The sequence below is a fragment of the Rhincodon typus genome, chromosome 1, assembly GCF_021869965.1.
Source record: "Rhincodon typus isolate 14 chromosome 1, sRhiTyp1.1, whole genome shotgun sequence".
NCBI lineage: Eukaryota > Metazoa > Chordata > Chondrichthyes > Orectolobiformes > Rhincodontidae > Rhincodon > Rhincodon typus.
Window position 1 is genome coordinate 48,189,498 of NC_063332.1, and position 21,816 is coordinate 48,211,313.

Sequence of the window (21,816 nt, forward strand, 5' to 3'; positions counted from 1 at the left end):
TTCCTGCTCCTCTGATGCTGCTTGGTCTAGAATATATTCAGTGACCCTACCTCCATGCGTCTTTGTGTAGAGAATTCCATACACTAACAACCCTCTGCGAAAAAAATTTCTCTTAATTTAAGTTTGTCCCTAGTGCAACCCCCACTCCACTCTCGTCCAACAAAAAAAGTGAACATCATCTCTGCATTCACTATTAGGTCACTTTGTCTTTTAATAAAATCACCTTTTTTAAAAAAAGAATCAACCTGCTCAGCTGTGTAATGACACACACCTCTGGAGCAGGTGGGACTCCTGCTCTTAACTGTTGCTCATTTGTTTTTCTCTCCTGAACCCTTGCTGTAAGTGAAGCAAGCTTTGATAGCTCTAGGACCCTGGGGATCTTACTACAGTGAGGACATCAATTTATAACAACCCCAGCACAGCACATGGGACCTACGTTTTCACAACACCTGAACTCTGTTTCAGATCAGATCTGGACATGCTTGAAAGTTGCAGCTTGTGGGTTGTGCAAGTGTGACTTATGATGATGTAGAAATGTTGAGCTATTATTGTCAATGTTGTTCAGTCACATTACACGTGTCCTAGCACTGCACAGCTCCCTCACTTGCAATGAGGGAATGGGAGAGCTGAGTGGATGGTTCTGAAAGGAGCAGTGAAGGGTGATTGGGAGTGGCAGAGGCTGCAGGTCGGAGGTTTGGCAGTATGGCAGTAAGAGGGTTATTGTCCACCGGGTTGGGTGGCTTAACATCATATCGGTGTGAAACAACTTTAAAACTGAATTGGTAATTGTAAACAAGATTACCCCGTTGACTAATATTGAAACAAAGTGGAGCTATGTTGGAGTGAGGGTTTAATTGCAATTGATTCTCCTTGCAATAAAAGCCAACGTTCCATTTGTCTTCCTAACCATCTGTTGCACATTTTTTTGAGATTTGTATACCAGGGCATCCAGACGCCTCTCTACGATAGAGTTCTGCAGTCCCTCTCCTTTCAAAAAGTATACAGCTTTTCTATTTGTCTTGCTAAAGTGGACAAATTCGCATTTTACCGCATTGTATTCCCCTTACCAAGGTTTTGCCAGTTCACTTGATTTGTCCATAATGCCTTTGTAAACTCTGTCCTTTTTGCAACTTGCTCTCCAGTATCACCAATAAATTTAGCAACCATACATTTCATCCGTTCATCCAAGTTAATAATACAGTTGAAAATAGTTGGGGCCCAGTATTGATCCTTGTGGCACTCTAACTTAGTTACAGCCTGAAAGTCTGAAAATGCCAATTTTGTCCTTCCTGTTTAGCTAATGTGTGTCTTCAAGCCCTCGTGTTTCAAAAAAAGAACTGAGCTCTTACTTTGTGTGGTAGCCATTGTGGCATCTTATCAAATAATCCAAGTACACCACATCACATCTACAGGTTTCCTTTTATCCATCTTGCTTGTTATTTCCTCAAAGAATTCTAATAAATTAGTCAAATATGGATTTCCGTTCACAAACCCTTTCACAAGTATTATGATATACTTTATATCCTGCTTTTACCTGTTACTAATGGATTTTAAAGCTTTCCCCATGCAGGTGTTAGCCTAACTGGCAAATAGTTTCCTGCTTTCTGTCGTCTTTCTTGAATAGAATTTTACATTAGCAATTTTTCTGATCCACTAGGGACATTCCAGAATTTAGAGAACTTTGGAAGGTCACAACCAATGCATCTACAATCTCAGAACGCACTGCTTTTTGAGACACTAGGGCTAGGCAAGGGGACTTTTCAACTTTTTAGTTCTAATAGTAGAACACCGTTTGGTAAGATTGTGTAGTTAGCAAAATTTCATTCAACCCTTTTATTGAGAGGAGATTACAGAATAAAAATACTAAATTGCTTATTGCAGGTATGATATGATTCATGTTTCTCAAATGTTGAAGTACTGATGAAGTTTCAATAGATGTTTAACAAAATTAACACTTGACTTGTGTTTCAGCATCAGAAATAAGTAAGTATTCCTTAAACTAGAATTGAGACCTGATCTAGGAGAGAAAACTATGGTAAAATAATCATATGTAACTTCTGGCAAGATTAATGAGCTGAATGAAGTTTGTTCATTCTGTTAATTACGATTTTCTTTTAGCACTGTATTCAGATAATTGCTTTTTTAAAAGCTGGTAGGTCATCTTGTTTCACCATATTTTTAAGGAATGAGGAAAGCCCACATCAAGAGAGTGAACTTTTAACACCCAAAGTCAGATTGTTAAATTTTGTATGGAATTTAAAGCAAGATTAATAATGAAAACTGAGATTGTAACTTCAATGTGCTTTTAGGCTGTCATGGATTCTGAACTGAAGTTTGATACTGATGGAGATGGACTTATTGAAAACTCTGGTTATGCTGACCAGACCTATGATGGTTGGGCTGTAACGGGACCTAGGTAGGAAATCAATTTCTTTCTTTAGTAATTTAAAGCATCAAGCCAATTTTATTGAGAATAATTCCAATCTGTACTCTGTTTGCTTTCAATTTCACTTGTATTTTTCTCTTCATTGTGCTATGCATTATTCTTCAAAAACCATATACAGGAAATCTTCCGTTCTATGCTGCTCTTAATTTTAATACAGGAAAACATCCCAGTGTACTTCAGAGGACTATGTTCAAACAGTATTTAACATTACAGAGCTTAAAATGGCTACTGGGGCTGACAATTCTGATACCCTCTTGCCTGTTTAATCAACACCTGGCCTGTGTTCCAAGCCCCTTTAAACCATGGGTGGAACATTAGTATTTAGATAGTGTACTTCAGTTGCTGTGCTGTTTTGTATTGTATGCCATAATATATTGTATAGTGTTATTTGTTTAAAGTCTACTTTTTGATAGTTTCACAAGAAACGTTAATTGTGACTCTAACTAAGAGCAGCTTTGGTTAGTTCTGCAAAGCTGATGTGTATCTACTGTTCAAAATAATTCTGTTTTCTTTGTATAAATTGCAGTGCCTACTGTGGCGGGCTGTGGTTAGCATCTCTGTGTGTTATGTGCAAGATGGCTGAGATTCTTAAAGAAGAAGAAGAATATAAAAAATACAAAGACATACTAGAAAGGGGAAAAGAAGCTTTTGAGAGGATCTTATGGAATGGTAAGCCTTATTCCTGAATGTAGCTATCCCATATAATATTAGCATTTTGATTAAAAATATTATTATTGAAAAAAAATTAACACTTGAACTGGAATAATTCTTTCCCAGTGTGTTAACTAGAGTAGATAAAACTAAACAACTTTTAGAGGAGAAGGGATTTCCCTTAAGACCATAGGAAATAGAAACAGGGCTGACCATTTGGCTGCTCAAGCCTGTTCTGCCATCCAACACTTTTCACGTGTATTTCCCTGTATAATTTGATCCCATTGCTGATCAAGAATTTACCTGTCTCCAGCCTTAAATATCCATAATGACTCTGCCCCTGTGGCTGTTTGTGGCAGGGTGTTCCAAAGATACTCAACCCTATAAGAGGAGAGATTACTCCTCATCTCAGTCTTAAATTGACATCCCTTCATTCTGAGATGATGCCCTCTGATCCTAGACTGTCCCATGAAGGGAAACATCCTGTACACATTTACCCTATCAAGCCCCTTAAGAACCCTGACTGTTGCAATGAGATCTCCTATCATTCTTCTAAACTCCAGTGTGTAGAGTTCCAACCTGCTTAGCCTTTGGTCATAAGTCAATCCCTCCATACTGGAGATCATCCTAGTGGAGCTTTTCTGAACTGCGTCCAATGAAATTGCTTTCCGTAAATAAGGGGATCGAAACTGCTGTCAGTACTCCAGATGTCATATCACCAGCACCTTGTACGGTTGCAGTAAAACTTGCCTAGTCTTCCCCAACTCCCTTTGAAATAAGGGCCAACGTTCCATTAGCCTTCCTGATTACCTGCTGCATCTGTTTGGTAGTTTTGTTTCATGCACAAGTACCTCAAGTCCCTTTTGGTGTTGCAGCTTTCTGCAGGTTTTCTTCATTTAAATAATACTGTTCTTTTGTTCTCCCTTGAAATGAACAACTTCACATTTTCAAATTGATATTTCTCTGTCAATTAACTTTGACTGCTAAAAATAAAATTTTAATCACTGAGCTTCAGTGAAGCACATGTGCTGTGTTGGGAATCCTCATTCTTATCATCACTAGTTTTAGATTTGCTTCTTCAAAAGTACTAATTAATCAGGTTCTCCTTTCTCAGCAACACATTCTACTGCCTTTTTAAGGTAGAGATGGATAGATTCTTAGAAAACAAGGGGGTGAAAGGTTATCAGGGTCAGCAGGAATCTGGATTGGAGATCAGCCATGATCTTATTAAATGGTGTAGAGGCTCAATAAGCCAAATGGCCTACTTCTGCACCTTGTCTGTATGTAAGATGGGACAATTTATTTAGTCCATTTTGTGTTGACCTGTACTTGGGTACTAACTATTATGGAGAGTTTTCAATAATTTGAGGTGTGATTGTAAGTAGGCCATCCGTCCCAATAACTAGTGGATTGTACAAAAACAACACGTCCAGTTGACTGTTTGCAGCAGGCAGAATGCCAATCGTACCAATTCAGCCTGTGCTTGCAAGCCACAAAGTGCATCCATTACTGGATATAATTCTGCTATTGGAAATGTTTTGTTAAATATCTGGACTCTGTTATAAAGTTACACTGGAAATCAATTTAAGATCATCAGTCAGGCTGACACTGTGCACTTGTATGAGCTAGAAGCTATTGTGTACACGACCGCGTTTTGAATATACTCCTCTGAAATACACTGGGACGTTTTCCTATATTAAAATTAAGAGCAGCATAGAATAGAAGATTTCCAGTATATTCTGTTTGAAGAATAATGCATAGAAGAATGACAAGGAAAGATACAAGAGAAATTGAAAGCAAAAAGAGCACAGATTTGAATTATTTTGTTGTAGCTTTAAATTACAAAAAAAAAGAGAAATTGATTGCCTACTTAGGTCCTGTTACAGCCCAACCATCATAGGTCTGGTCACCATAACCAGAGTTTTCAATAAGTCCATCTCCATCAGTATCAAACTTCAATTCAGAATCTATGACGGCCTAAAAGCAACATTGAAGTTACAACCTCAGTTTTGAACACTTATTAGTCTTGCTTTAAATTGCACAAAAAATTTTAACATCCAAATCCAGATTGTTAAAGTTCACTCTTTTGATGTGGGCTTTCCTCATTCCTTAAAAATATGGTGAAACAAGATTATGAAAAAGTTTATGCAAAAGAATACATATGCACATTGCACTTTTTTTTTAACAAAAAAGGAGTCATTGAGACAGCCAGTTCCCATTGCAACATCCTGACCAATCGGAATCGCACCTGTTTGTTCTGAGACTTAATATTGACAGTTAACTGTTCTAGCTACAACTCAATGCTAATGATGGCTCCACAAATCAGCACTCTTTCACCTGTGCAAAGTAGTTGTCCCTTTTGTTTTCCGAGTCTGTTTCTTGCATCCTTGCTCTGATGAGTACAGGACTAAAAGTTTCACCATTTTCTCATGTTTCGCAATATTTAAGTTTTTTTTCTTCCTTCTGTGGTTACAACTAGTTGGTCGATCCATTTAAATGGGTGGGTGATGCATGAATTTAACATTGAGTGTGGGAAAAATACATGTGACTTCATGTGGCATGACTGCTGTTAGCAATGTTACGAATTTTAGCAACCTTCTGTGCAGATATCTCCTACTGAATGTGCCATTCTGTTAATGTTGCAGGGAAATACTACAACTATGACAGTAGTAAGAAATGCTATGCAAACAGTGTGATGTCAGACCAGTGTGCTGGGCAGTGGTTAGTGAGAGCATGTGACCTTGGAGAAGGTGAATACGAGGTAATTCTATTGAATGTTTTTCATAATTTTGCATATTTGAGGGATTGAATGGTGTGACTAAAATTCTTAAGACGTTGAGTAGATTTTTGCTTGTCAAGGAAGTCTGGAGTTATGGGGCAGACAGAAAAGTGGAGCAATCAGATCAACTATGATATTACTGAATGATGTAGCAGACTTGAAAGTCAAATGGCGTACTTGTGCTTTTCCTTCTTGTGTAACGCTTCACACTCTTGTCCCACAAAAATCTACCTCTTGTTTGAAATTCTAATGTAATCTTTTGGGATATGTTCTAGAATCCCACTACCCTTTGTGTTGTCCTGCCTGAACAGTCTTACTATAATCTTATGGATGTTCCCCTTGTAATGGAAGTTTTCTTTTTCTGTCTCTAGCCTAACAACTTTTAAACCTCATTTATCTATATAGAGTTTATTCTCTTCCAGGTGAAACATGAAACCAGGGAGTTCATCTTGGGACGTAAGCACTTAGGAAGAATTGAACAGAGGCACTGAAATTAGCCCTTAGCCATCACTTGCAGCCAAATCAGCAGGGATTGAATTATAAAACCTCTAGCACATGCCCCACCCTCCTTTTAAATTAGAACATTCTGCCTACCCCATGCAAGTGAATGCTGTTGGAATTGTCACCATTAGGAAATGGGCCATATATATTCAAGTCTTGCCCAGAATCTATTTGCCTACTGTTCAGCCCATCTGAATAGTCTGTCTATATTGCCCTGGAGTCTAACGCTTTCTTTCTCGCTATTTACCACGCCGCCAGTTTTGTCATCTGCAAACTTACTGATCATACCTCCAACATTCATGTCTAGATCATTAATGGATACAACAAACATCAAGGGACTCAGCACCAAATCCTGTGGGCCTAGGTTTCCAGTCACAAAAATACCTCCAAATATTACCCTCTGCTTCCTGTCACTAAGCCAATTTTGGATCCATGTTGTGAAATTGCCCTGGATTCCATGGACTGTTTGCTTCTTAACCAGCTTACCATGCAAGACCATGTCTAAAGTCACACTGAAGTCCACATAGACTACATCAACTACACAACCATCATCTACACACCTTGTCGCCTCCTCAAAAAAATCAATCGAATTTATTAGACGTGATCTTCCCCCCTACAAAGCCTTGGTGAGTATCCTTGATTAATCCTTGCCTCTGAGAGGAGATTACTTCTGTCCCTCAGATTTTTTTTCCCCAATAATTTCCCTGTCACAAATGTTAAACTCTAATGCCTGTAATTTCCTAGTTTTTCCCCATCACTCATTCTTGAATAATGGTGTCACATCAGTTGTCTTCCAGTCCTCTGGCACCCATCCTGTGTCCAGAGGATTTAAACATTAATGTCGGATCCCCTGGCCTACCACATCCACCACAAGATGCAATACAGAAATTCACCAAGGCTCCCTCACCAGCACTTTCTAAACTTGTGATCTGTATAATCTAGAAGGATAAGGGTAGCAGATTCATGGACACCATGACACATAGGTTCCCCTCCAAGCCGTTCACCATCCTGACTTGGAACTATTGTCTTCACTTCCTTCACTGTCATTGGGACTACATCATGGAATTACCTCGCTAACAGCAATGTATCAACAATATTTGGACTGCAGAAGTTCAAGAATGTAGCTAATCTCTACCATTTCAAGGGCAATTGTCAATTGAACATAAATGCTGGTCTTTTCAGTACCCACATTCCGTGAAAGGATCCTTTTTTAAAACAAAAATTCTACGACCTTATGGTCTGAGTACGTGTCAATAATCAAGCCATTTAGAAAAAGTAATGTGCAGGATCTACACAGTGCTGATGGAATACCAGAATCTGAGCATCTTACTGTCAAGCTCTTATAACTGGTCCAAGACCATTTCTTAGGAAGGCTAATAGAAATATTTCTACTCTTTATTCTAATTTTTATTTTTCAAAAGTCTGCAATTTTGGGACGTAGTTTCAAGCAGATTACTTGAATGTTGCATCATCCTTGCAAGGCACCTGCTGAAGAAATGGAATTACAATGTCAATGGCTATCTAATGTTCATAAAACTTAATTTCACACCTCCTGCTAAGTAATGGTTTTAGCTTGATCACAGCCTATGATATGAAAGTATAGCTCAGCCTAGTCCTCTGCTTCATTCATCTGCAACTATTGTAAAAGATGTACTGTTGTCTATATTTATTCAGAAAACATGTTATCAATGTTTGTAAATCTCAGAAAATTATTTAAAGTCCTTTTATCCTCCACTGCAATTTCATATCATCTGGATATATTTTTGGGTACCAGCAGACATCTAATCTAAATCATTCTTGATGCATGAGCAATGACTGTGGAAGTTATCTGACTGAGCAAAGACTCTCAGCTAAGCCTGATCCTTTTCTTGTCTTGTCCTTAGATTTGTGTAGTTTCCAAATTGGATCATTATTTAGTATCAGGAGCAGGAGCCTTGGCTATATTGTTCTTCCTTTTCCAATCCCTTTCTAGTTTAAGAGTACCTCATTTTAATTGTCTACGTTGTGGTTAAAATCAGCAAATTTAGATCAAGCAGATTAACCCTAAAAGAAAACTGTTCTGTACAGATAGTAATATTGTGAAATCAATGCATTTACTCAAGGTTACTGTGTGTCTTCAGTCTGTAATTCTGTCCCAACTATTTCCTTAAATAACTGTCCTGTGGGAATGTGTCTGTTTAGTAAACGTACACCTGAAATTTGGATGTTTTAGTTTTAGGCTTTGGTTTTTTTAATGTGGCAAAGTGAGATGAAGTATTTTCTTCTTAAAAAATAATTGGTAAACAAGCTTGATGATGTGAACCAATTTGGAAAATCATGGAAGAGGCGTAAGGCTAGATTTCTTGCCTGCCCTGTTGGTCGTGCTATATTGTATACAGAAATAGTTGAAAACTGATAAACATATAATGTGTGCATATATATTGTACATATATATGTGTTGTATATATGTGCTGCTAAAGTAAGAATATCATTTGACATTTACAGGTATTTCCAAAAGCTCATATCTTATCAGCGCTAAAGACAATCTTCGACTTGAATGTAATGAGTTTTGCCAGTGGAACTATGGGTGCAGTAAATGGAATGAGACCCAATGGTACAATAGACACATCCAGTGTCCAATCGGATGAGGTTTGGACTGGGGTAGTCTATGGTCTGGCTGCCACTATGATACAAGAGGTAGGTTGTTAAGAAGGATGTTGCCTGGTTAGGAGGTTTTGAGTTATAAGGATATGCTGGGACATTTTTCCACTGGAACGTAGGTGGTTAAGGGGTGACCTTATACATGGTTATAAAATCAAGAGGCATAAATTGATTATCATTAAAACCCACCTGGTTCACTTATGTCCTTTTAGGGAATTAAAGCTGCCATCCTCCCCTGATCTGGCCTACATGTGATTTCAGACCCACAGTAATGTGGTTGACTCTCAATTGCCTTCTGAAATGGCCTAGCAAACCATTCAGTTGTACCAATTGCTACAAAGTCTTAAAGAAATGAAACTGGGTGGATCACCTGGCATCGACCTTAAGGCTGTTTCTGCTGTTGTCTTCTGTGGTGCCTATCGACCGTACAAGTCCTCCTTACAAACATCTGGGGGCTCGTGCCAAAACTGGAAGCGTTGTCTCATAGAATAGTCCAGCAACAGCTTGACACAGTCATACTCATGGAATCATATGTCAAAGGTAATATCCCAGATACCACCGTCACCATCCCTGGATATGTCCTGTTCCACCAGTAAGACAGACCAAGCAGAATTGGCGGCATGGTGGTATACAGACGGGAGGGAGTTGCCCTTGGAGTCCTCAACATTGACTCTGGACCCCATGAAGGCTCTTAGCTTCAAGTTAAACATGGGAAGGGAAACTTCCTGCTGATTAACATGTACCATCCTCCCTCAGCTGATGAGTCGGTACTCCTCCATGTTGGACACACTTGGAGGAAACACTGAGGGTGGAGCACTAAGGGCACAAAGTTGTGCTATGGGTGGGGGATTTCAGCATCCACCACCAAGAGCGGTTTAGCAGCAGCACCATTCATTGAGTTGGTCAGGTCCTAAAGGACACAGCTGCTCGACTGTTTCCGCACCAGATGATGAAGGAACCATCAAGAGGGAAAAAGATACTTGACTTCATCCTTGCCAGTCTGCTGGGTGCAGATGTATCTGTCCATGACAGCATCAGTAAGAGTGACCAGAGCACACTACTCGTGGAGATGAAATCCCACCTTCACATTGAGAATAATTTCCATCATGTTCGATTCCACAATCACTGTTCTAAATTAGACTGACAACTCAAGACTGGGCATCCATGAGGTGCTCTGGACCATCAACAGCAGTAGAATTGTACTCCAGCACAATCTGTAACCTCATGGCCCAGCATATTCCCCCACTCAACCATTACCACCAAGCCAGGGGATCAATCCTGGTTCAATGGAGAGTGCAGGAGGGCATGCCAAGAGTGGTACCTGAAGATGAGATGTAAACTTGGTGAAGCTACCAAACAGAATTACTTGCAAGCCTAACAGCATAAGCAGCAAGTGCCTGACAGAGCTAAGTGATCCCATAACCAACAAATCAGGTCTGAGCTCTGCAGCCCTGCCACATCCAGTCGTGAATGGTTTTGACAATCAAACAACTCACTGGAGGAGGAGGCTCCACAAATATCCCCGTCCTCAATGATGGAAGAGCCCAGCACATCAGTGCAAAAGATAAGGCCAAAGCATTCACAGCAGTCTTCAGGCAGAAGTGCTAATTGGATCATCCACCTCAGTCTCCTCCAGTCATCCCAGTATTACAGATACCAGTCTTCAACCAATTGGATTCACTCCAAGAAACAGTTAGAGACAATGGTTACTGCAAAGGCTATGGGTGCTGTCAACATTCTGGCAGTAGTACTGAAGACTTGTGCTTCAGAACTTGCAGCTCCCATAACCAAGCTGTTCAAGTACAGTTGCAACACTGGCATCTACCTGACACTATGGAAAATTGCCCCGGTATGTCTTGTACATGAAAAACAGGACAAATCCAACCCAGCTAATTACAGTCCCTATCAGTCTACTCTCAATCATGAGTTAAGTGACGGAAGGTGTCATCAGTAGCGCTATCAAGCAGCACCTGCTCAGCAATAACCTGTTCAGTGACACCCAGTTTGGGTTGTGCCAGAGTAACTCAGATCCTGACATCGTTACAGCCTTGGTTCAAACGTGGACAAGAGAGCTGAATTGCAGAGATTTTAGGTGAGGGTGATAGCTCACGAGATCAAGGCTGCATTTGACAAGAGTGTGGCATTGAGGAGCCCTGGCAAAACTGGAATCAATGGGTATCAGGGAACAACCTCTCCACTAGTTAGTCATATAAGGAAGATGGTTTGTTTATTGGAGGTCAGTCATCTCAGCTCCAGGACATTCTGCAGGAGTTCCACAGGGTAGCGTCTTGGCCCAAATGTCTTCAGCTGCTTCATCAATTACCTTCCCTCCATCATAAGGTCAAATGGGAACATTCACCTATGACTGCACAATGCTCTGCACCATTCGCAGCTCCTCAGATACTGAAGCAGTCCATGTTCAAATGCAATAAGATCTGGACAATATCCAGGCTTGGGCTGACGAGTGGCAAGTAACATTTAATGCCACAAATGCAAAGATATGACCATCACCAATAAGAGATAATCTAACCCCCCTCTCCCTCAGCTTGACATTCAATGGTGAATTCCCCCACTATCAATATCCTGGGAATTATCATTGATGAGAAACTCAACCTGATCTGCCACATTAACACAGTGGCTACAAGAGTGGGACAGAGGCTAGGAATACTGCAGCAAGTAACTCCCCTCCTGACTCCCCAAAGCCTGTCCACCATCTACAAGGCACAACTCAGGAGTATGATGGAATACACCCCACTTGCGTGCACTTGAGTGCAGCTGCAACAACACTCAAGAAGCTTGACACCATCCAGGACAAAGCAACCTGCGTGATTGGCACCACATCCACAAGCATACACTCTCTCCACCACCGACACTGAGTAGCAGCAGTGTGTAATATCTACAAGATGCACTGCGGAAATTCATCAAAGATCCTCAGATAGCGTCTTCCAAACCCACAACCAATTCTACTAGAAGGACAAGGGCAGCAGATACATGGGAACACCATCACCTCCAACTTCCCTTCTAAGCCACTCCCATCTTGACTTGGAAATATATTGCCATTCCTTCACTGTTGCTGTGTTAAAATCCTGGAATTCCCTCCCTAATGGCATTTTGTGTCAACCCACAGCAGGAGGACTGCAGCAGTTCAAAAAGACAGCTCACCGCCACCTTCTCAAGAGCAACTAGGGATGGGCAATAAATGCAGGCCAGCCAGCAATGCCCACATCCCACAAATGAATAAAAAAAATTGACTGGCATAGACATGGGCACCTGAAACAACAACCCGTGAACACAGTCTTATCATCCCAGCAGAGGTATCCTTACCAACATCTTGGGGTGTGGGGATTTATGTCACAGCCAGTGAGGAGAGCAGTTCCACCACTAGTCAAGCAAGCAACATTTATCGTGTGACTCTACCACTGTGCTAAATGGGGTAGATTTCAAACAGATCTAGCAACTGAAATCTGGGCATCCATTAACGTAAGCACTATCAGCAGCACTTGTAGTGTATAATCCACAATCTATAACCTCATTGCATATCTCCCTTTACCTTTGCCATCAAACCTGGGGATCACTTCTGGTTCTGTGAGGCAGTCAACCTGGTGAAGTTTCAACATAGGACCACTTACACGCCAAACAACAGATGTAGCATGCAATAGACCAGGTTAAGTGATCACACAACCAACAGATTAGATCTGCAGTCTTGTGACATCCAGTTATGAATGGTGGTGAACAACTGCTAAAACATTAACATCTAGCTGGCAATGTAGAAAATTGCTCCGATATATCCTGTGCACAGAAAGCAGGACAAATCCAAGCTGGCCAATTGCTCTCCTATCCATTTACCTCTCTGTCATTAGCAAAATGATGGAAGAGTTTGTTAATAGCACTTTCAAGCAGCATATGCACAGCAATACCTGTTCACTGATGCTCAGTTTCAGTTCTATCACGTCCACTCAGCTCCTGACTTCATTACAACCTTGGTCCAAATGTAGACCAAAGAGCTGACTCCAGAGGTGAAGTGAAAGTGAAGGCCCATGACATAAAGGAAACATTGACTAAATATGACACTAAGGAGCCCTAGCAAAACCAAAGTAAATGGAAATTGAAGGGAAAAGTCTCTGCCTTTGGAGTCTTATGTAGTACAAAGGAAGATGGTTGTTATTGGTGGTGGTCAAGTATCTCAACCCCAGGACATCACTGTAGGAGCTCCTTGAGAATAGTGACGTACTCCCAACTTTTCCAGCTGCCTCATCAGTGATCTTCCCTCTGTCTTCAGGTCACAAGTGGGAATGTTTGCTGATGACTGCACAATATTTAACACCTTGGATACTGAAGCAGTTGTGAGCAATGCGACAAGACCTGGACAATATCAAGACTTGGGCTGACAAAATAGCAAGTAATATTTTTGACCACACACATGCCAGGCAATGACCATCTCCAAAAAGAGGTCATCTAACCATCAGCCCTGATGTTCACTGGCATTACTGTGGCTGAATCTCCCTCTGTCAACATCCTGGGGTGTTGCCATTGATAAGAAAGTAAACTGAACCAGCCAACATATAGATACTGTGGCTACAACAGCAGGTCAGAGGCTGAGAATTTTGCAGCGAGTAACTTGCCTGCTATTTCCCAATGTTGGTTCACCGTGACGAAGACAGGAGTGTGATAATACTCTCTAACCACACTCAGGAATTTGATACCATTCAGGACGTAGGGCCCACTTGATTGGCAATCTCTCCATTGGCATCTACAACATTCACTCGTTCTGCTGTCAACACACAGTGGCAGCAGTGTGCATTATCTACAAGGTGCGCTGAAGTTTCTCCAAAAGACACCTTCCAACCCTGCATTCTCCCATCTAGAAATACAGGGTTAACAGATGCATGGGAACATCACTACCTGCAAGTTCACAATGCTGCAAGCTTTGAAATATATTGCCTGTTCCTTCACTGTTGCCAGGTCAAAAGCCTGAATGTCCCTACACTCAAAGGATTGATGCAGTTCAAGAAAGCAGCTTACTACCACTTTCTCCAAAGGACTTTAGATACTGATGGGCAATAAATGCTGGCCTAGTCAGCAACACCCACTTCCCATGAATGAAAAGATTAAATGCTGTTCATTGGCATGTTTCATAACTGTGGATATACTTGAGAAAAACAAATTACTCTCTGATTCTGAAGTAAAAAGAACATCCTGAAAATACTTAGGCATGGCAGCATCTGCGGAGAGAACGAGTGAGACACGAATTCAGTATTTCATATTCATTGACCTGAAACATTAACTGTTTCTCTGTCATCAAATGATTTCTGCCTTACTAAGCATTGTGTGTGTGTGTGTGTGTGTGTGAGTACACACACAAATATAAATGGGCATACATACATACAAACAAATATAAACTTTGTTCTGTTTTTTATAATTTGTGGTTTCCGGACTTCTGTAGCCATGGTGTGGATAATCATGTAAACTATACTTGTGCAATACTTGGATCCCAGCAATTGCCCATTTATCTAAATGTTAGATTTCGTCTTGCTAGTGCACCCACAAATTGCTGTGAAGCTCAAACCTCCACTTTCTTTTTCAAAACTCTACAGAACTGACTCCTAATCTGCGCATGTCACCCACCATCTAACTTTTAATCCATTATTTTTAAAGAAAATAATTATTAATCTCATCTGGGAAAATCTGGACTGGACTGAAGAATTATTGGGGTGATGTAAATGAGGGGGTGATTGTGCAAGGTAGGCAGAGGGCAGAGAACACATAAGAAAGGAGGTGAAAAGGGAGAGGATAATTATCAAAGTAACTACATATGTAGGGGTTGGAATCACATCCACTGTAGTTGCTATACATCATAAGAGCTACCTCGTGGCCAAAGTTGGACCTAGACTTTTAAATTCAGGCTATGAACTTTCAGTAATTCTGTCTGACCTCTTTTCCATCCACCCTTGTGTGCTCCCCAATCACTATCTTCCTCCTGCTCTTGTGCTTGCATGTTTATTCCAATGCAACAGCTCATGAGTTCTGAAGAAGGATCAAGACCCGAAACGTCAGCTTTCCTGCTCCTCTGATGCTGCTTGGCCTGCTGTGTTCATCCAGCTCTACACCTTGTTAGCTCATGAGTAAATTTGTTTGCATTATTACGTATTTTTGAAATAAAATTTAACTTAGGATTAATTTAAAAGATTAATTGTTTGTTTGGGGATTCGCAGGGACTTGTTAATGAAGGTTTCAAGACTGCAGAAGGTACATACAGGACAGTATGGGAGCAACTTGGCATGGCTTTTCAGACACCTGAAGCCTACTGCAAAAAGAACATTTATCGTTCATTGGCATATATGAGACCTCTGAGCATTTGGAGTATGCAGCTAGCACTGGACAAAATGCATGAGCAACTTGACTTATCTGACACTCGTATCTGTAAATGATGAGCTAGCTTCAGAGTTGTCAGTTACTTTCTTTTAGTCATTAATGCATGTCCAAACCCTAGCATCAAATAGTGGTTTGACTATTTTCCAAATACACCACTACTTCAATGTTTTACAATAATATGCAAAAGTGTGCAAAATAATTATAAAAATATTCTTCAGTAAGGAGAAGATGCAAGTTCAATTGTTTTTCATTCATGTTAAATGATGTCCTGAAGAATTTGATCAAGCACCCTTCATTATAACTTTCTTAATACTACAGCCCTGGAAAATGTGTACCAGATTAAAACAGCTGAACTGCAAATTAATTGTTGTAACAAAGAAAAGTTGACATATTGCATTTTCAGATCCACATGAGCATCATACCATTGCTATGTGGATTATGCAATGCAAGGCTGAAACTTAACCTTTCAAGCAGCCATGCTATTTATTTTAGACAGAAAGAGAACACTTCTGTTTTTGAATGTTGACAGAAAAACAATGAGACCTTTTCCAGGCATGTGGTCAGTGGTACTGTACAATTTAAGGATAATACTTCATTTTGGATTTATTTCAAACTATGAAGTACTCCTGATTTCTGGCTCAGATAATTCAATCATTAAACAACTTTCCTAATATCTTTATTCCAGATGTTATATTTTAGATCCTGAAGGATTTGCTTTATGAAGTCCATAGGCATAGTCTGAATTGAAATGTTTGTGATGAATATGGGTGATCATTAAATTGCATCTTTGCACTTATATATACAATCAATAACAATCGTTCAGAAAATCAAAGCAATTTTAGAAATAGTTGTGAAAATGTTGATTTGAAATGTTTCTCAGACATATCAAATTTTTCTGGTTGAACTAACTTTTGAACTGAAGAATTTTAAAACAGTACTGTGTGTTAATCTTTCATTTTTAAACTACCCACTTTTGGGTATGTAACAGATTTTTGACACCAAAATTGATCATGTTACTTTACTATGTATGAAAGAATAAATTGTACATTTTATTGTGTATATATGAATTGATTTTAGTTACATTTTTCCTGTATATTTGAGTACACTATAAATATATCATATCATTTTGAATGAGTGCCAAACTGTTGGGTCTATTTACTGTGTTTTAAGTTGTTTGCAACTTCACGTTCAGCTTAAATTAAGCTAAACTACAGATGTAACGAAACACATTTTTAGTGTAAAGTAATGGCTGTTTGAAGAAGAAAGGAAACAGAATGTGGTGTAAAAACACTGTAAGCTATCTATCCAACACCAACCTTGCAGGTAAAATATATATATGTATATCTTCAGAGATCTATATTGTATACAAAAAAACAAATTCTGAAGATTAGAAGTAAAGAAATATTAAAATTATACAGCCAACCAATAGAAATAATGTTTGGTTAATGCTGTAGGAGCATTTCGCAACCCTCCCACCCCACCGCCAGGGACAAACACTGAGGAGGCAGGCTGGATTCAGGCAAGTGGAAGATGTTTATTCAATCAGAAACTGGTTGATGCAGGGGGAGGGCCAAAGGATCTTCCCTGAATCTAGCCTTGACGTGAGAAAGTAATTTTCCTCTTCATCGTTGGCTCAGATCAGAAAAGAGATCAGTGATACACTCTGATTTATAGTGAAATACTGCATTTTATACATTTTTTATGTTGCAATAGTCAAATACAGCATAGTCCCTGTTCTCCCCTCTTAATTCATATACCCAATTCCTTGGGACACCTAATCAATGATGGGCATTCCTATGGATAGCCCCAGGTTCCCATGATCTAATGGTGTTTACCAGGCATTGTAACTTCTAGGCCTTGGGATCTTTCAATGCATTCTATTGCATTCCAAAGTTACTGGCTACACTCCTACGGATCTGTCTCAGGCTTCTTGTCTTCTAAGGACAGCTTGAGTTCTATTATTCATTGTATTCCAGTCAGTTACTCTTCTGACATTTCCCACTGTCCTAATTAAAAATACAAAAGACGGTTAGTTTAACTAATTTCTATAAGGTTAATTTCTGTTATAAAATTTAAAGTTGTACAGCTACTTCTATGTTAGCACTTTATTCACAAACCATTAAATACAATCTATCTTGCTCAGAGTGTAAAATAAGGTGTTTCCTAAGGCTAATTAACTTTCACATCTAGACTTAAATGCTTTTCTCCTAATATTTGTATTATACTTTGCTTATATTTTTAACTAGAGTCTATTTAATATTACAGGTAGTCTCAAAGAAGCAACTATTTACTACAAAGGAACTTTAGCTGTTGGCTTTGCAGCTGCTTAGGGAGTTAATCTGGCTGGTTTATAGGCTGAGACCTGCACCTGGTGCTGTTAGTTACTGGGATAATCATCCTTTCATTAATGAGGCTGGAATTGATCACTTGCCTGTTCTTAGGCATTCTCTTATCAAAACTGTCTCGGATGGTTAGTGCTAAGGCTCTTTTGTTTACCTTGGAGTAGTCTTGTTCATTGTGTTTCACTTAAATGTTAGAGCAGGCTGTCCCATTTTGTTTTAATCCTTGTTGGCCATTTTGTATCTTTCAAACATGGGCTGCTTTGGTGTAAGCAGGTACGAGTTACTTTGTCTGGACAGGTACAGGTCATCCCCTTCAAATGCCCCTAACTTTAAATATTAGTTCTAGCGATATCTCTGAAAACCAAGTCCATAATAAGTTGGCATTTAAAGCCATAGAGGTTTCACTAAAACTTGCTCTATTTTACATACATTTATTTTTGTTTTGATCACTTCTTAGATTTAGAAAATAAATCCAGTGCATAAACAATCTTTAACCTACCCAAAAGTTGTCTCGCTTTTTTACTCTGAACATATCCCAAGTGGCCACTTCCTACTTTCTAACCCATCTGCCCTTCTTATTGGATTTCTTGTCAGTGTTGGATACGTTGGCAGTGGTGTTGTGCTTTTGGCACTTTTTATACATAACCACCAAGAACCAAATATGGGTGGTTCATAACAAGAAGGAAAACAATTTATGTTGTAATCAACTCCAGGCATGCCTCACTGTAACGAACAAGCAGATCACTTGGTAGCACAGTAGAATTCCAATATGCAGTAAGTTGAAAGACAGAATTGAAGACTGCTTTGGAGATCTAGAGTTGAAGTGCCACTTCAGGGTGGGAAGAGAGGTTTGGTAGTATACTGAATGTTATCCATTTCAAATTCTTGCTAAAGTTAAATTTTATCTCGGTGCTCTAGATGTGTGGATCATTTGGTCTGTGCTGATATGACCTGACTTGAAGATTTTGAGAATTAGTAAACAAGTGAAAGCAAGACCGTCTATTGTGATTGTGTTTCAATTTTAAAATTAGATTATTTTCAAAATGCACCAAGTGTAGAACGATAACGTTTTTTTAAAAAAAAGTTATCATTCAGGTCTCATGCCTGTTTGACAACTCAGATGATTTTGTTTCTTTATGGCATTGAACTTCTGATAGTTCTAAATTTATATGAAGCAACAACCACTTTGGATTATGTCATAGATCAGTTTGCCTAAAAGAAATATAATTGTTATACTTTTTAAAATCTTTACTGATTATTTTTCCCCATAAGCTATACAATAAGGTGCAGTAGATAGCAAGAACTGAAGATGCTGGAGTCGGAGTCAATACAGTGTGGAGCTGGAAGAACACAGCACATCAGGAAGAGCCAGAGGAGCAGGAAAGTCAACAGCCCTGATGAAGAGTGTAAACCCAAAACGTCGACTTTCCTGCACCTCTGATGCTTCCTGGCCTGCTGTGTTCCTCCAACTCGACACTGTATTGAAGTTGAAGTAGAGACCAGATTAACATTCCCTCAGTGATTTAATTAAGACTATTTAACAGACATTGGGAGTGAATGAGGTAATTATGCTAATAGCTGTCTGAAATTAGTTCACTCCCGTAGGAGCAACCAGTGAATGTGATTTTTATTCTTATTTATCTTTTTGCATTTTACTCCACTCTTCACAAAGCAGTGCTGCTGTAAGCCTAATGCACCTTTCTACAGTTGCTATTCATCTAAAGTTTCAGAAGTGTGGTTTAAGTGGTGCCTGGGTTAAACCTGAACTTTTGATAGATTAATGCGGTTCTTCAACTTTAGATTTTTATGCACAAATATTTATTTGTTTAATTATTCAGCTATTACATAGAATGGTGGCAATCAGTATCAAGGGCATGTATATGATTTGTTACTATACACAATGCTTTATTGGGGATAACAAAATGAGCCACATGTTTCCCTGTATGGCATTACATACAGATGTTGATTGCAGTGGTCTGCATGGTTTGTAGTCTTGTGTTTATTATGTAATGAATTCAGATTGCATGCTAAAAGTAACAAAAGCAGTAAAACAAAGTAATTCAGGCTTTAGGAGAACAGTAATTGATATCTGTAAAGGTAGGTTTGCACTCTGTTTATGCTTTAATTGTAAATAATTTTTAAGTTCTATACATACGTGCTACAGAGAAATCAAATAAAATCTTGAATCTCTGCTTGTTTTTTGTGTTTCTAATAGAAATGCAGCAGTCATTTGATCTGCTTTTCCTGGTTTTACTTTGTTGATTTGTAGAATCTTGAACAAAAGTGGCTCCACAGCATTTTAGTATTGTTCCCAAATGTCAGTAGCAAAACAATTTCATCCACCCTTTATTACTGGGGTGCATTCATTCACAGTACTTTGCATCACTGCTGGAACTTTACCACAAGAACATTCCTAAAGATAACAATCAAAGTGTAAATGGGCATTTAATGAGGTTATTTGCCCCACTTTTTCTTAAGTGTCTAACTCAGGTAAGCAAGGCTGTGGCTGATGAAACTAAATCAAAAGGTGGTGGTATAAATTAAGCTACAGGAAGGGAGTGGCATGAGACCATGTCAGCAAAAAAGACTAAATGACCACCTCCACCTAGAATCCTTACACTATGGAAGCCATTCGGCCCATCAAGTTTTCCACAGACCCTCTGAAGACCATTCCACCCTAACCCACCCTATAAACCCTGCAATTCCTCCATTGCATATGTTCAGATGAGGCCACCTTCAACAAGGGAGCCTCTAAAATGTCCACCTTCTTCCTTAACCAAGGATTCCCCAGCACCATTGTCAACAGGGCCCTCAACTGGGTCCAACCCATCTCCCACACTTCTGCCCTCACCCCTTCGCTTCCCTCCCGCAACAGTGATAGGATTCCCTTTCTCCTTACCTACCATCCCACCAGCATCCAGTCCAGAAGATCATCAGGCACCATATCCGCCACCTCCAGCGAGATGCCCCCACCAGACACCTATTCCCCTCCCCTATCCTCCATCAGCAGGGACCTTCGGCAGTGGACACCCTGGTCCACTCTTCCTTCACCCCCACAGCACCTTCCCTTGCAACCGGCGCAGGTGTAACACCTGCCCATTTATGTCCTCCCTTTCTGGTATCCAAGGACCCAAACGTACCTTCCAGGTGAAGCAACTCTTCACCTACACTTCCCAGAATCTGGTCTACTGCATTTGCTGCTCACAATGTGGTTTTTTAAATTCATTCATAGGATGAGGCGTCGCTAGCAAGGCAGCATTTATCGCCCATTTATAATTGCCCAGAGAGCAATTTAACAGTCAACCACATTGCTGTAGGTCTGGAGTCACATGTAGGCCAGACCAGGCAAGAATGGCAGTTTCCTTCCCTAAAGGGCATTAGTGAACCAGATGGGTTTTTCCGATAATCGACAATGGATTCATGGTCATCATTAGATTCTTAATTCTAAATATTTTATTAAATTCAAATTCCACCATCTGCTGTGGCAGGATTTGAACCTGGTCCCTGGCATGTTATCCGGGTCTCTGGATTAAGAGTCCAGTGATTATACCACAAGGCCATTGCCTCCCTAACATATACATTGGGGAAACAAAGCATAGACTGGGTGACTGCTTCATAGAACGTCTACGTTCTGCTTGCAGAAAAGACCCTGAGCTTCCAGTTGCCTGCGACTTTAACACACCACCCTGTTCCCTGGCCACCATCTCTGTCTCTGGCTTGCTGCAGTGTTCCAGCGAAGTTCAATGCAAATTGGAAGAACAACACCTCATTTTCTGCTTGGGGATCCTGCAACCCTCCAGACTCATATTGAGTTCAATAATTTTAGGGCCTAAACTCTCCCATGTCCTAGCCCCCTACCCCCCACACCAGGCTTTGTTATCACATAGCCTGCTATTACATACTGCCTATTGTTAATCACTAATAGTCCCCATTAACAGCTATTCACCCTCTAAGCCAGATTGTTATCAACTCCTTTGTCTATCCAACTGCTCTTCTCTCTGATAAAACGGTGTAGAGCTGGATGAACACAGCAGGCCAAGCAGCATCAGAGCAGCAGGAAGGCTGACGTTTCGGGCCTAGACCCT

General features: G+C 40.0%; 1 protein-coding gene across 2 annotated transcripts in view; it reads left to right on the top strand.

Annotated features, from left to right (window-relative positions):
- The window catches only part of gba2 (glucosidase, beta (bile acid) 2), a 67,187-nt gene extending 50,739 nt beyond the window's left edge, over positions 1–16,448 (top strand). For both annotated transcript variants that reach the window (XM_048602436.1, XM_048602438.1), the window contains 5 exons: positions 2,310–2,416; positions 2,973–3,115; positions 5,743–5,858; positions 8,862–9,053; positions 15,230–16,448. In XM_048602436.1, the coding sequence (XP_048458393.1) occupies positions 2,310–2,416; positions 2,973–3,115; positions 5,743–5,858; positions 8,862–9,053; positions 15,230–15,445 (774 nt within the window). In that variant the 3' untranslated portion in view covers positions 15,446–16,448. The remainder of the gene's footprint in view (positions 1–2,309; positions 2,417–2,972; positions 3,116–5,742; positions 5,859–8,861; positions 9,054–15,229) is intronic.
- The last annotated feature ends 5,368 nt before the right edge of the window (positions 16,449–21,816 follow it).